The sequence below is a fragment of the Pipistrellus kuhlii genome, unplaced genomic scaffold (assembly GCF_014108245.1).
Source record: "Pipistrellus kuhlii isolate mPipKuh1 unplaced genomic scaffold, mPipKuh1.p scaffold_m20_p_14, whole genome shotgun sequence".
Taxonomy (NCBI): Eukaryota; Metazoa; Chordata; class Mammalia; order Chiroptera; family Vespertilionidae; genus Pipistrellus; species Pipistrellus kuhlii.
In genome coordinates, this window is record NW_023425449.1 from 36,424,910 (window position 1) to 36,442,088 (window position 17,179).

Below are 17,179 nucleotides of genomic sequence, written 5' to 3' on the forward strand. Positions count from 1 at the left end.
AAAGCATGCTGTTCCCTCTAATATTTTTAGGATTTCATCATCACATTTTTTCATTCCTCCCCCTTTTTCAATATAATATTTATAAGACTTGTTTAAAGGAAAGCTTTGCTTTGCTCTTCTTGTGCTCATTTAGAATAGTTCCTTTTAATCCAAACCAAAACATACACGTTAGCACAGAAAAAAATTAAATTGTGCATATTTTCTCGGTGTTTTAGAGCAGGCCTCTGAAGTTTCAGATACACCCTAAGTATCCCAAAATAAATGTTTAAAGCAATTGGTTTATTCCTATGTCAATTAAACTATTTCAAACTGTTGTTCCTAAGTAATTGCTAATCTATAGCTAATAATACCAAAGTTATAATAGTAAAAAAAACCAAGCAAAAAGAGTTTGTCCTCATATTTGTATAGAATTTTTCCCCAAAAATTTTTAAGAAACTGATTTGGAGAAAAAAAAATTATAAAGTTTCAATGCTTCAGTCTGATTATCAAATATTTTCTACACTATTGAATATAGGAAATAATAATAAGTCTGAGTACTAAAATACTTTTAACTTTTTAAAAATTATAGACTAGCTCCTAGGTTTTTTTATAATATGAAAAGAGTTTGCAGTGGGAGGAAACACTGTTCTAAACAGTGAAATAGCTAGGTTTGCTCTTTGCATTGACAGGGGAATTGACAAATAAGAGCAATTATAATAGAGTAATTTTGATGTGACAAAGCCAGTATTTTTCAGATACCTTTAACTACAACATAGATTTCAAAGCACTTGAAAAATATCTTCATTTTAAAATGTCATCTATGAAGGTTGAATTAGTGGAAGCCAAATCAAACATATTTTATTTTATGTGCACTTTTATTATAAAACTAGTGGCCTGGTGTACGAAATTCATGCAGGGGGGTGACCCTCAGCCTGGCCTGCACCCTCTCCAATTTGGGACACCCTGTGGGATGTCCAACTGCCAGGGGAACATCCTTGTGGGATCAGGCCTATACTGGCAGTCGGACATCCCTCTTGCAATCTGGGACTGCTGGCTCCTAACCACTCACTTGTTGCTTGCCCAATTGCCCCTAACCACTCTGTCTGCCAACCTGCATGCCCCTAACTGCCCCCCCTGCTGGCCTGCTTGCCCCCAGCTATCCCCCTGCTGGCCTGATCACCCCCAAATGCCCTCCCCTGCTGGCCTCATGGCCCCCAGCTGCCCTCCCCAGCCAGCCTAATGGCCCCCAACTGCCATCCCTGGCCAGAGGTCCTCCATGGCCTGGGTAGAATGCTTGCCTCATCACCACGGTGACAAAGCAAGCATTCTACCAGGCCGCTCATGCTGCCTGCTCTCAGTGGCCACTCTTCCAGGACTGTGGGACTCTGGCAGAGCTGAGAGAACTGGGCACCACCATCTTGTGGCTATGGGTGCTTCCATGTTTGTGGCAGAGTGATGGTCAATTTGCATATTCCCTCTTTATTAGATAGGATTATAACACTTGAGATCTAAGATTTGAAAACAAAACAAAACACTAGCACTCTATTAATTCTTTTCATTAACTTTTCTGCTAGGTGTTTAGGAGAATCAGATGCTCACAAATGCTAAAAGGACTCTTTAAGGTTTTCAAGAAAGATTTGGTCCAATATAAATCTATTTGGTGAGGTAGAATAAGGGAGCACCTTCGGTGGTATGTCAGTGAGCTGATAATCTATAATAATAAAAGGGTAATATGCTAATTAGACTGGACATCATTCCAGACATCCTTCCTGACAAAGCCGGGGCCAGAGGGAAGCCAGCCTGGGTCTAGGGTGCCTGAGGGAAGCCGGTGCAGGCAGCTGGGGAAAGGAAGGCCTACTCTTGTACCAATTTTCGTGTATCAGGCCTGCAGTGTTATAGAAACCACTACTTTATGTGTGGTCTTTATGTGTATTGGTGTCATGCAGGACTTAATGGGATGATGGGTCAGGGTGATTGTTGCCATCACATATAATTCTCTGATTCTTTTTTTTAGCAACTCCTGAAACCCCACTCCCCTCCCCACCACAAGGCTCTGGACAAGAACAATACAAAATAGCCGCAAACCAAGCTTCAGTCATTTCACACCAGCCTCTCTCCAAACAAAAGCCATTGTAAGGAGACGTTTACTTCTGAACAGCACTGCTTCAATGTGAAACATTGCCAGTCTTGAAAATCTCAGGATAGTGCTTTTGGCAAACTCTTAGCCAAGGCTTCTTCATGGTGCTGTTGTAAGATGGTAACATATTCTCTTGTTTTTATACTCATTTTGTTTGTTTTTGCTATTGTCTGAAACCTTCAGTTGCAACCATTGTATATCTGAGTTTCCATACATTTATACCCTATGGTTTTCCCAGCTCCCCTAGCTCCAGGCCTTAAACCATTGAATCTCATGTACCACTTCTATTTGTTGCCTCCATATTAATTTAAATCTGTAAATAATTGCTTTAGGGTGATGTTATGCAAAACTAAGTGTTCTTTTTTTTTTGACTGAGAATATTATTATATCAGAAATCCCAGATGAATATACAATGAACCAAGTTTTTAATAAATTTTAAAATTGCAAATTAGAAAACAGTAAAGCAGTTACTGTAAAATAGGGCACAGTTCTTTGAAGAACAATTCCTCATGGACACCCTGTGGCTTAAGAAGTGTCTTTGGTCCACAGTTAAATATTCCTGTTTTCAGTTTAGAAAAATATAAATAGCCATTCCAAGGATGACTGTGTATTCTTTCAGAGCTGACTGCATTTGAAGACGTATGTTAAGATAAAAGGTGTTAGTTTGAGCAGAGAGGTTACAGGTTAAACTGTGAAAAAGAAATCCCTAAAATAGTGGCTCCACCCAGAGAGACATTTATTTCTCCATCCTAAAAAAATACCTGGAAGTTGTCATCCATGGACTAGGACTTGGCACATGCCCACACCCAATTCCCAGGGAGACTGGGAGAGGAGGAAGGAAGCCTTGTACCAACCAACACTACAACTCGGGGAGACTAATCCCGGGAGACAAATTAACCACCCACATACCACACACACGTGTGGCCTCAGCCCATCCTCACAACAACCCTGTAAAAGAGGTTTCGTTATCTTTCCATTACAAAGAAACCTTTAGCCTAGGGTTCAAATAATGTGAACAACATTCATAAACCTGGAGAGTAGGAGAGCCTCATTTAAGCCAGGGTCTGGTTGACTTTCATGAGAATAAATATATCTTCGGTGTGGGATGAAAAATGTGAGCTTCTTGCTATGGTTTTCAAATATATGACATTGACTATTGATGGAATGCTATCAGTCATGTTACCTACCACACATGTTTACATGCCAGCTGTGAGTGCCACATTTTGGCAGCTTGGTAAGAAACCACTTTTATACTTTAATAAAAGTCTTACCCCTAAAATAATATTTTAAATAAATTAAAGAAAATAAAAGCTACACCAGATAGGTTATCACAAAAATAAGAGCAAAATGACGAAGTTATCAGGTTTGCAACAATCCAGCAACCCAGGGATATACTGAATGCCTAACTCTGGACCAGGCGTCTTCAAACTTTTTAAAGTGGGGGCCAGATCACGGTCCCTCAGAGAGCTGGAGGGCCGGACTAAATAAACTACTAATTCTTACTGTAACACCTCGGCTGCGCTCACTGCTCAAAAAACGTGGCGGGCCGGATCAGACTCCTCTGCGGGCCGCATGTGGCCCGCGGGCCGTAGTTTGAAGACGCCTGCTCTGGACTGAGGAGCACAGTTCACTGGATACTGAACCATTTGATATGATCTAAAGTGGAGCTTCTTAAGAAAACAATTAAAGATGGGTTGTCTGTGAACCGATAACCTCTCTCTCTCTCTCCCCAGCCCCCTTTCTCTGTCTGAAGCAAGCAATAAATATTTGAATAATTATCGATGATACAAAGAAGTATGCCAAGCTGAAAGAGACTGATTAAATTATATTTTCAGGACTTTTTAAAGTTTCTAAGATTATGATCATATAACCCCCAGTTACCCTACAAATAAAAAGGTTCAGTAAATGTTAACTAACCCATTGGCTCTTGAAGTGAAATTGAACTCTTAAAATAGTAGAAAATGATTCCTTAGATGCTATCTTTGGTTAAATAGAATCAATAAATTTTTCAAGAGCTGGTACATTCATGCCACTGGGAAATCTTTGAGAGAGAGGGAGAGAGAGAGAGAGAGAGAGAGAGAGAGAGAGAGAGAGAGAGAGAGAGAGAGAGAGAGAAGAGGGAAGTTGTCTTACATTTTTTGAATATTTACTTTGGTATCTCTATGTGATGAATAAGAATGTTTTTGATTGTTATAAATACAGCTATTATTTGTAGATTTCTGCTTTTTTGTGTTGCTCTCTTAGAAGATATTATAAACTTTAAAATATAAAACAAAGTCATATTAGTAAATCCTATAACTTATCTGCCTATATTTACTAAACAGTTATTTTTTACAAATTATTGCCAACAATTTTATTTTAATAACTGTGGTCAGGGACTTTGTAATATATTTTTGTATATTTAACTACCAACAGTGCTGGATGAGAGGAACTGATATTTTCAAAATATTGATAAAGTTATTCCTTTTATGTAGCACAATACTTTTTCATGTAATAAGATGGAATAATTTATCATGAAATAATGATTCATTTTATAAATGTAAAATTATTTTTATAAATTTTATTGTTGAAAATCAAAAATTACTAGATTTTTTAAAGTGTTAAATTATAGTAAGATTAAGATATTTCAAAACTGTGATACCATGTTTCACTGAACTTTCTAAATAAAAAATGAGATAAAAAAATGAAATGGGGTACCTCATTATTGTTCAAAAATGATTTTATAATTGTAGAGATAATGCTAATATCCTCCATATGGTCATCTAGTTAAATTTGCATAGAGTTCCAGAATACTGGTGTTTAGATGTCAGAGCAAAATTAATTAGCACATTTCCAAATCATCATAGAATTAGACACTGATTAAAGCGACGATCCTCACATTTGTGTGTTAATTATGTAGTATTGCTTGCTTTATAAGTTTTGTCATAGTAATGGGATGTATGACCCCGGCTAGTTTCAACATTGTATAGGTACACTTGGCACCTATATTTTTAAACTCAATGTTTTCACATCTGTTATTCTGTAGTTATAGTTAAAGCTTCTTTGCAAATGTTCTTGTATTATGAGGACCTGTAGTTTTTGTAAAAGTCTACTAATTTTTATTTTAGTTTTGCTTTTATCAGGGGAAAAGAGTACACCATATTTAAAACACAATTATGCTTGAATTTATAGTGCAGTCCTCCACCCCACCATTCCCTTCTTCCCTACCTCTGCTCTTCAGTAGCAACACTCAAATGTTGCAGCTGCTCTATTTATTTTTATTTTTTAAAAGCTGACCTTTGTTTTTGAGAGTATTACAGATGCCCTCCCCTTTTTTCCCCCATTGACCACCTCCATCCTTCACCACCCCTCCCAGGCCTTCACCACAGTATTGTCTGTGCCCATGGGCTATGCATATATGCATATAAATTCCCGGTTAATCTCTCCCCTCTCCCCCAATTTCCCTCTGAGATTCATCAGTCTGTAATATGCTTCCATGTCTCTGGATCTGTTTTGTTCATTTATTTTGTTCATTAGATTCCACATATGAGTGAGATCATGGGATACTTATCTTTCTCTGGAGGCTTATTTAGCTCAACATGGAGGGACGTGGAGAGTATTATGCTATGCAGCTGCTCATATTTTTTCTCTACAGTTTGAACGTAGAGAAAATGTTTATATCACATTTTGCCAGTATTGCTTTTAGTTTTAAAGCTCTTATGTATACACTCAACTCCCATGACAGCCTCCCAATTTCTTAATAAACCAATATTTTACTGACTTAGAAGTTGTTGTTTAAATACTTGCAAAGAGCTCGGTGATTGGAGGCTCAGGAGCCCAGGATGCCATCAGGCGAGCCACTGAGACTGCAGAGGAGGAGACTCTAGATTAGATTCTAGAAGAATGAGGTAAGTATTTGCTATGGCCTCAAGTCCAGCTTTCTTGGCGCACCATCCAATCTGTCCTGCTTACCTTCCTCTTATCGTTGTTCCCAAAAAGCAGTTCACCAGAATCATGAAGAAGCTGCTCCCTCCATTTAGAGGAAGATATGCAGCTGAGTGGGAGGCACAAGGCTTACATTGGAGTCGACACTCCAGATTGAAGGACTTACCCATTGCTGGAGTGCAGCTGGCTAAGAGCTCTCAGCTAGCAGACATCTCTGCGAATCTCCTTCGTTTGAAAGCCACCTCATCCATCGCCAGGCCCCTTCCTGGATGCAGCTTACATCCAAGGAGCACAGATGCTTGGCCATCTTTCCTCATCTCAGGACAACTGGGAAGAGCTATCCCATTTTCAGTGCTCACGATGAGATTGGCTGCAGTCTGTACTGAGTTTGCTTCACAGCTTAACTCCGTTCTCTACCGAGGTTTGCCTCCATGCTCTCATTTGTGTGTAGATCCTTAGAGCCTTCCCGAATAAATGTCCTACATGATAATCTTGGAGTCTGATTCCTAGGGATCTCAACCTGAAACAACATGTAAACTTCATTTATATTTTTGTATTACGGTATGCAATTGTAAAATGAAATTAACCAACCATAAGACTATAATATCAGTAAAAATAAAGTTTATAAAAATCAGGTTTATGAAATATCCTATATAATAAAAGCCTAATATGTTAAGTGTCCGACCATCTGTTCAATGTTTGGCCAGTCACTATGACCTGCAATGACCACCAGAGGGCAGATGTTTCAACTGGTAGGTTAGCTTGCTGCTGGGGTCTGGGCCAATCAGGACTGGGCAAGATGGGCCAGACACACCCTGAAGACCTCCCATGGTCCCTCCCTGGCCATGATCATGCAATGTTTACATTGAAATACTGAAGATATGAAACATTTATGAGAGTTTAATCTATTTGCAGAGAAATTAAGGCATGGAAGACTGATAGGTTAGGAAAGAAAGGCATTAAATGTGTTGATGGAGTTAAATTACAGCTGTTTGGAAATATGTGAGTAAGTAAAAACAAAAACAAAAAACAAAAAACTGGCTAGATCTGGTTTTTAGTTAGAAAGTGTTATTGTGGTTAAGGATTCTGTAATGTCAGAGACCAGATGACAAATTTCTAGCTTCCCGCTTTCCACAGACTATGTTGGTGGTCATTTTCTTTTCTTCGGCCTCCTAGTGCGCCTACTAGAGTTAAGATATCACCTTCCCCTTTCCATGGACACTTTTTCAACCTTCTCGGGCAAAATTAAGGACTTCCTCATGTGTCTCTGTTGATTGTATGTGCTCCATTTATAGAATTTATTTCAATACTTTTTATTATTGTTTATTGTCAATTAGAATGAATCACCAAAGAGTAGGTACCACATTGGGTACATTTTTAATTCCCAAGAGTCAATGGAATTCCCAGCAATTAATAGGTGATCAGTAGTGATTTCTCAACGAGATAAGAGATTAGTCACAACTATGAATTATTATTTTTTATTATAAAGCTCAAGAAGGAAATGTGCTAAAGATTAAAATAATATACTTATTTGATGGATTATATTTAGATAAAACAGTAACTATTTGAATAAGACAGTTTATCATATTTTTAAAATAAAAATTGTAAAAGAAAACTATTTTTAGTAAGGAAAACATTACCATTTGTCCCAATCTCTATTATTAACTTTTTTTTCATAGATGTTTTTAAAACATACTTTATCAACTTATTTTTCATATTTTAAAGTACAAACTCTGTTTAAAAATATACTCTGCAGCACAAAATGTATTATATTTTTATATGTGAAAAGTGACATCAAAACAAAGGATTTTATCAGAATGTAATTCACTCAAGTCACTCTCATTGGAATCAGGTGCTTATAATGGGCTCCTGGGCTTAGTAAACACTAAAAAAACTAGCAGCTATTATTAATGGTATAAACAATGAGGCCTGAGAGAACAGATTAAAAAAAAAGTCAATGATTACTGCTTTGTCTGGAAAACTCAGCTGGTTGGGGCATTGTCTTGATATACCATGATTGCAGGTTTGATCCCTAGTTGGACACATGCAGGAATCAGTCAATGAATGCATAAATAAGTGGAGCAACAAATCAAGCTTCTCTCTCTTTTCCTTTCTCTAATCAACACATTTTTAAAAAATCAATGATTTCTTATATTGAGTATTGTGATGTTATATATTTCAAAGTCATGATTGAATGTAGATATTAGATTATTGTCTTAATTATATTTTAACACATGTGTATCTCTTCCTCTAGTTTCTTAGAACATATTTTGGAGAAATTTCCCTTTAAGGTATCATTTTGAAAAATAATGAGTCTTTTTCAGGCTATCTATCTATATAAAGCCCTAATATGCAAATAGACCAAATGATGGAACAACTGAACAACCAGTTGCTATGATGTGCATTGACCACCAGGGGGCTCACATGGAACATGGCAGGCGTTGGCAGCAGGTGGTGGAGCGTGGAACATGACAGGCATCAGCCGTGGCTGGATGGTGGAGCAGGTGAGAGGGGGCGCCAGACCAAGGCGGGGTGCCAGTCACTGTTATTGGGGTGAGCCTCTAGTGGTTACTGAAAATTCTTTCCTCCCACTTGCACCCATTGTCAGCACCAGAGCCGCCACTCACACCCACTGCTGGTGTCCAGCTCAGGCCCCAATCACTCCACGCCATCAGCAGGTGTGATGGTGGGGGCTGCCGACCCCAATCACCCCTGAGGGCTTCTCCGCCTTTCCCTGCTCCTGAGGGGTGATTAGGGCAGCAGCCACTGCCCCAACACACTGATGGTGCTGGCCCCAATCACTCCACACTGTCAGCGGATGCAAGCAGGGCCAGCACTGTCAGCATATGGGAGCAGTGGTGGCAGGAGCGGGGCTGCTTGTAGATGGGAATGGAGGCCGTGGCAGGAGGGGCTGGGCGGTGGTGTGGAGGATGGGCTGAGACCTGCCTCTGTGCCCACTACAGCCTCAGCCCATAGTTCTTTCAAGGTGCACAAATTCATGCACTGGCCCCTAGTTTATAATAAATAATCCTAATGCTGTTAGGTGAATTTTAAGAGCTTGGGTGAATAAATATATATTTTTATTTTTTATTTTTATTGGTTAGGGAGAGGGAGAGGAAGATGATGAGAGAGAATCATTGATCAGCTGCTTCCTGCACACTCCACATTGGGGATTGAGCCTGCAAATCAGGAATGTGCCCCTGCCAGTAATCAAACCATGACCTCCTGGTTCACAGGTCGATGCTCAACCACTGAGCCATGCCTTCCAGGCTTTTTAACGAGTTAAATAAATTATCAGGTTACATTCTTCCTTCTAAAAGTAATGTACATAATCTTGTATTGACTATAACTTGAATATATATAGGGATTTTTAAACATATTGCTTATTATTTCTTTATTGATATTCTAAGATGACAATGCTCTTTTTATATTCTGATAAAGCATTGTAGTTTGCTACCTACACTACCCAAGAATGTACTGACAAACATTTTATAAATATGACTGGAAACATTATCATTATTGAGCTACAAAATGACTAACCAACATCTACATATTATATACCTAAAAGCATTGTGGATTTATATAGTTATAAATTTTTTATAAATGATAGTTATAAATAATAGTTATAAATCAGGTAATTTATAAATATATATATATTTACATATTATATATATATGCAACTTTATTACATACTTTTATTTTTTTTAATATATTTTATTGATTTTTTTACAGAGAGGAAGAGAGAGGGATAGAGGGTTAGAAACATCAATGAGAGAGAAACATTGATCAGCTGCCTCTTGCACATTCCCTACTGGGGATGTGCTGTAACCAAGGTACATGCCCTTGACCAGAATCAAAGCTGGGACCTTTCAGTCTGCAGGCCAATGCTCTATCCACTGAGCCAAACTGGTTTTGGCCATACTTTTATTATTATTTAAGAAATAAATGGCTAAAAAGGGAATGATAGATATGCAAAGAAATGGTTAACTCTCATCCTAGAATTGATGATGCACCTGGAACAGGTGGGAGTGACCCTGAGGCAGAGCTCGGGGTTCGGGTTTAAATGGCAATACTTAAGATCCAGACAGTCTGCATGACACAGTCTGTGCTCTTGCTGCTCTAAGTCCTGTAAATAATTACACAGGTGGAATTGCATGAGTGCCATAAATGAGAATCACTCCAAGCTGATTCCTAAAGGTTGAGAATTTTCTGTAATCACAGCAAGCTCAAAGTGCTTGTCACACATGGCTTTTGAGATCTGGCCAAGTATTTACAGCAATTCACTCTGGGGCCATGACCGTTTTCTGACTCCCAGGAGGATTCAGATAAAAGCAGACACAAAGCGTACATAGCCTTTCTTAGGAAAACTTCGGAAAAACTGCAAAGAGATTCTTCAACTTCTGTATTTTACCAGCTACAAAAGCATGGCATTTTAGAAGTAATAAGTATAAAAAGAAGCTATTTACTTAGATTTGCCTTTCAATCAGTGAAATTACAATTCATGCAAGTGAAAATATTTCGGTTTGTTTAAAATATCTTTTGAAAGAGGTAGTCATTTTAAAAAATTATTTGGCTCAGAAAGATATCTTGGTAAACCATAAAAATGAACTAAGATGTAAAAGTAGAACAAGAAAAGAAGTTCTGTTGAAAATTTGTATTTGTGTGTCATAATTAAACGTAAGTGATCATGCCCCACCTCCTTTTTAAAAACTTTTTAATAGCTTCCCATTACTCTCTAAATAAAACTTAAATTCATTGATATGCCCCCCCACCCTATTTAATGTATACATTCTGTCTCTCCAACCTAATCACTTAACATGGGACCCTCTTGACTCACTAGGCTGGTCTGGCAGCAGTATCATCATCATCATCATCATCATCATCATCATCATCATCATTTTGATTAGTGGAACGTAGAGCTATGCTGTTTTCCCTATTCAGAATACTCTTCTCATGTTAACGTGTTGATAACAAACCGCTCTCAGCTTTTATGCCACCTTTTCATAGAGACTTTCTTTGAGTTATCTTTTCTCCTGTCACCACAATGAGTGCCTTTAAAAAAATGTATCACAACTAGTTTATTATTTATAACTATTATTATTTTATTTGTTTATTTGCAACTTATTGCAAGAATGCAAGGTTGTTTCATCATTCATTAAATGTAATTAAGCATATTGACAGAATAAAGAAGGAATTCCTTTGACAGTCTCAATGGTGCAGAAAAAAACAAACTTTATTAAAATTCTCAGAAAAAAGTGAAACTTATTCAATCTGAAAAAAACCCCAAAATCATTCATTCTCCTCCTGAAAGAAGGAGCTAGTTAAAAATATCTACTCTATTCAAAATTGCATTGGAAGTTAAATCCTATAATAAAAGGCTAATATGAAAATTGACCTCATGGTGGAACAACCAGTTGCTATGATGGGCACTGACCCCCAGGGGGCAGATGCTCAATGTAGGGGCTGCCCCCTGAGGGTCAGTGCACTCTCATAGGAAAGCACTGCTCAGGCAGAAGCCACACTTATGGCTGGTGAGCACAGCAGCGGTGGCAGGACCCCTGTCTGACTACTGCCTTAGGCCTGCTCCCTGAGGTGCAAGCCTAAGCAGGCAATGGAACATCCCACGAGGGGTCCCCCACTCCCGCAGGCTGAGGACCCTCCACCCCCATTGCATGAATGTCATGCACTGGGACTCTAGTCCATAATAAATGACAAGAAGATGGTAAAAAAAAAATAATAATAAAACTGTCATTATTCACAGGTGTCTACATTATATTGTATATATAGGAAACACTAAAATTACTAGAATTAGAAAGTAAATTTAACAAACACCAATACACAATAAATATTTTTAAAAATACCATTATACAGTAGTCAAGTAACAGTTGGGAAATGAAATAAAAATATTATTTACAATAGCATCAAAAATTAATGAAACATAAATTAAATGAAAGTCATGCAAGAATGATAGCCTTGCTGGATAGAGTATTCTTGGATTCAGTCCCTTGCTTGCATCACTTTGTAAATTTCCTTCCATTTATTTATGGCCTGATGTGTTTCTGTTGAAAAATCATTTGAAAATCTAATGGAAGATCCCTTGTACATAACTTTCTGTCTCTCTCTTGCAGACTTTAAGATTCTCTCTTTATCTTGAATGTTTGCCACCATAATTATGATGTGTCTTGGTGTGAGTCTTTTCAGGTTCGTCTTGTATGGTATGCTCTATGCTTGTGTGACTTTTTTCTTCCCCACATCAGGGAAGTTTGCTGAACTCAAGAACATTTTGCTAAGCGACATAAGCCAATCAGAGAAAGATAAATACCACATGATCTCACTTATTTGTGGAATATAATGAACAACATAAATTGATGAACAAAAAGAGATCCAGGGACAGCGAAGCATCGCTCATACTGTCAAACCTTAGAGGAAAGGTAGGAGAGGGTGGGGGTAAGGGAAAGAGATCAATCAAAGGACTTATATGCACACAAATATGCCTAACCAATGGACACAGACATCAGGGGGTGAGGGCATGAGTGGAGGGTTGCGGGGAGGGGGCAGTGGGTGGATAAGGACACATATGAAATACCTAATCAATGAAGAGAGGAAAGAAAAAAAAAGTCATGCAAGATCTCTATGATGAGTGCTACAAAATATTTTCTGAGTAAAAGTAGAGTGGAAATATACCAAGTTGAAAACTGGAATACTCAATAGTGTTAGAATTTTAATTCTCCCTATACTGCTTATAGACTGTATGCAATACTAATAAAAAAAGGAAGTGGAAGAGAAGGAAATGATGAGAAAAGGGAAAAAGACAAGGAAGAGGAGGAGGAGGAAAGGAAAAGAAGGAGGAGGAGGAGGAAGAAAAGCAAAGAGTGGTAAAGACAAAGATTATATATATATATATATATATATATATATATATATATATATATAAATTCATAAAAATTATAAGGAAGAGGAATAGGAAAGCAAATGAAATAATAAAAATAAAGCCAATAGAATGTTGACTATGTGATTATATACATTGTAAGGTATAAAAATGTCAAAATCATGTATTATACACCAGAAACTAATATAACTAATGTAAGATTGCATACCAACTAGAATTAAATTTAAAAAGAGAATAAAAAGAAAATTGTGATCTTCAAAAGAATAGATTGAAGATTTTTCCATAAAAATATTTTAACAAAAGAAAGAAAATTTATTCTTAAAACTGTATTCTAAATATAATTCCTGATGTTATTGTCTAGTAGAAATATTGCTCAGGTATTTTAAAATTTGCTTTATATTATCCTTTTGTTTTTCCACGACTGTTTCAATTGACAATTTTCTCTTTTCTGAAGTCCAGTGTTCACTTCCAGATCCCTCTGTATTTTCACCAGGGACTGAGGTACAGAGTCTTACCCTGGGACCCTGGCGGCCTAGGTCCTGGTGACCTAGCTCTTTGTAGCTCCAGTGAGATGTTGCCAACCTCTCAAATATGAATCTTCATGAGACTCCAAGGTATGTACATTTGTAATCATCTTTCTTTGGGCTTGAGGCTAAACCTTTCATAGCAAGAGTCTGACCAAGTGAGATGTCAATACTTTTTCTTACATTACATTACGCTGAAAAATTCCAAGTACAATCTAATTCCTAAGAGGAGATTTCCCAATCTGGAGGTGAAAATATAAGTATAGTAAGAACCATGAACAGGAAGGGGAGTGATCTGAGATAGATGAGAGGAGCCCAGAGTAGGAACTAAATGTCTAAGTAGGTAAACCGATTAGAAAACCTAGATAATCACCATGGCAATTCCACCTTGTAATAGCATTTATTGAAAATATCTACACAAATAAATGAAAAGCATTTTTCCTTTACCAAGCAGATATTTTCCTTAGTTTATTTAGTGTGTAAATAGGATCATCTTTAGGGTGAATTAGCTAGTTAAGAATAAAATAGGAGCACTAATTTGTTTATATAGAAACTTCCAACAGTATTTCTTGTTAGTTGGTTGTAACTCATTTATTGGAATGGACTTTGGGCTTGGGAATGTGCAATCAGAAACCTGTGGGTTATAGTGTTCAATTAAGATTTTATTTATGACATAGAATATCGGAGTTATCCTTAAGTCATATATGATTATACACATAGCTATATATTTATATTATTTTATTTACATAATTTTATAAATATAATCATATAGCCATATATTGCCATCTAGCAACTGCATAGATGGTACTGCAAACACTGAGGCCATATCTAAACACAAAAAAGCAAGGTGAAGGAGAGAACTGGTCTGGGTCTTGGATAGTGTGGGGCAGGGGAAAAGTTTAAGGAACAGAAGTGATCTCCAGATAGAGACCTGGATTGATCACATTCAACTTTCTGAACATTTTCTTCCATAATCCCTGTTGGCCAATTAGATCCACTGAAACAATTGTGTGGCCCAGTTAATATTTAAGCTTTGTACCAGTGCTCAGCGCCGTCTGTTCCCGTGAGTCACGTAAAGGGGAGGTGACGGGAAGCAGACAGTGCAAAAACAGCCACGTATTCATCACATTTTCCACATCACTGTGATAAAACCTTGGGTTTTTCTTTTACTTTTACACATAAAATTCAGTGTGACAGCTTCGTGGGATTCCTCATTCCCGTGGTAACTCTCCAGCCCTAACAATGACTTCAACAAACTTGCAATTTTGCCTCTTTCAAGGAAGGGTAGAGAGACGAGAAGTCTGTCAGCTTGAAGCCACCCACATGAGTAAGTGGGGTTTCATATTGTCATATCAGTTTAAAAACTTAAAACTGTCTCAAAGTTCGTAGAAGACAAAACTTACCATATATAATCCATTTTACAACTTAACGATTTATTTGCTGATGCAAGTGGTTGTAAAAATAATATCAGTTGGCTTATGGTATGACCCAAGATTTTGGTGCTTTCCTACACATGGATTCATTTGTATTCACATACAGAAAACCATAGAATGTTAATAGAAATGAAAAACTTAACCTATACTGACTTCACTGGCTAGAAGATTCAGTATTATAAATACTTGAAATCAGTTTCCCCCAAAAATATTTTTAGGCTCCATTCAATTCTAAGAAAAATCCCCACAAAATACTTTTCTGGTACTGGATAAGATGAATCTAAAGTTTATACAAAAATGCAAACGGGATGTGAGGGTGATCTGGCTGCGACATCTGTCACCCCATTGATCACCAGGGTTGATCTGGACAGCTAGGCGAGTGTCTCCTCCTCCCTTAGGGATCCATGTGCATCCCTCCCCATGCTGCAAGTTTGGTCAAAGAAGAGGACCTTCCCCTCAGAAGAGAGGAATGGTCTTTAGGGTATACTTCCCTGCTAGAACCTCCAAACAAGCTCTCAAGAATGCAAACAATCAAGAACAAGCAAGACAAACTTAAAGCACAAAATGAGAGACCTTTCTCTGCCGAATGTCTTTCTCAGCTGCCAACCTTTCATCTTTGGCAAATACCTTATTGACCTCTGCCAATGCTTGTTGCCTGAAATCAATACAAATATTTAAAATAAATAAATAAATAAATAAATAAATAAATAAATAATAAAATAAAATAAAATAAAATAAAAGCAAGCACAGGTCATCAGTGGTGTTCAAGGACAAATAGTGATTATAATGGTTGGAGAGGTGCAGGCTGGGGTTGGCGCTGATATGTTTTATCTGGATGATATACCTGATACGTTTCTTTCACAAAAGTTAGTCTTTGTGTTTATGGTTTACGCACCTTTGTGTATGTGAGCTACATGTAATTAGAAAGTTTAGATAGAAAGTCCTCCCATCACGTTGCTGATAGATTCTGCAAATGTAAGCAAAATGATACATAACAAGACCAATTTCACCAATAGGCTCACTGATACGAATAAGTTCCTCGGCATCTCATCAACATTTTAATGAAACAACATTGTTCCAGGACCTGCTGAACCTCTTAAATGAATGAAGGGGTTGCCACATCTTGTCATGAGGGACTCCGAGAAAATGAACTTACTTTCCCACAATGGGACAGAAAACTGGACAAAATAAATGAAACTGCCGGTTTTAGAGTGGAAAGCGCAGGGTCATGGTTCCTTTGGGGGGAAATGACGTTAGTCCTGCAATCTCCTCCCTCGGGGAGCATCGGACTCCTCAGGCAGTGATGGGGGAGAGGAACTTGAAGGAGCCACGTGCTTTCACCAAGTGGAGTTCAGGAGACAGAACAGCATTCAGGGTGGCTGAGGTGACTGAAGTTTGCTAATTGGTCTTCCCATACAGCTGGGGGGGGAAAAACTTCATTTGTTATTTAGATGACCTCATCCGCAATACATATATGTTCAATAGTGAGCCCTCAAATTATTCTGGTTTACCCAATGTATAAAAATTATGTCTAATGTGGGTCATTAACCTTGTTAAGCAATACATAAAGTGATTTACTATGGGAGGACAGAATCTACCTTGGACTAAAAAGGAAATGTGCCTTAAGGTATCTGAAACTCACCCGCCTTGAGTTTATTAAGCTTTTTCTCTTTAGGCCCAGGAAGTGGATAGAGCAGACAAACAACCTCCCCAGAGACCGTAAATCTGCACACAGTGGGTCTTGGGCAGCAATGGCTTTTCCTTGTAGTCGAAGGGATCAGCATCCACTGTAACACATGAATTAGCTGAGCCTCTCGGAGGCCTTGTATTGACCTCAGTCATTTTGCTCAACAATGCTTCAAAAGCGTGCCAGGAGCTCACTGGGGTACACCCTCGCCATACTGATGTTTGTGCTGTGGGAACTTTTAGGAAGGGATTTCTATTTCCCTGAGCAAGTTTCCAAGCACTAAAGTCTCTTTCAAGTAATAAAAGAGATTAGAGACTAACTTAAGGAATAGATTCAATTTTTCAATATGGCGTTAATAGGGGCACAGCGAAGAGACAGATTGCGTTGACAAGGAAACAAAAATGGATAATGGATTTAATGGCTTGAGTTCTAATGGAAAAAATAACATTCTCCATGAGATTGTCGTATTTTTTTAAAAACATGTGGCAACCATTAATAGTTCATGTGTGGACCAACAAAAACTTATATGGTGGTATATAAATCGTCGAAAAGTTTTCAGCAAAATCAAGGAGAGACATATTTGTTTCCTTCTGTGTTTTGTTGTCT

General features: G+C 37.8%; 1 protein-coding gene across 2 annotated transcripts in view; it reads left to right on the top strand.

The window, feature by feature from the left end:
• Positions 1-3,067, top strand: part of HNF4G (hepatocyte nuclear factor 4 gamma) — a 52,746-nt gene extending 49,679 nt beyond the window's left edge. For both annotated transcript variants that reach the window (XM_036437172.2, XM_036437171.2), the window contains exon 10: positions 1,994-3,067. In XM_036437172.2, coding sequence (XP_036293065.1) covers positions 1,994-2,115 — 122 coding nt within the window. In that variant the 3' untranslated portion in view covers positions 2,116-3,067. The remainder of the gene's footprint in view (positions 1-1,993) is intronic.
• The last annotated feature ends 14,112 nt before the right edge of the window (positions 3,068-17,179 follow it).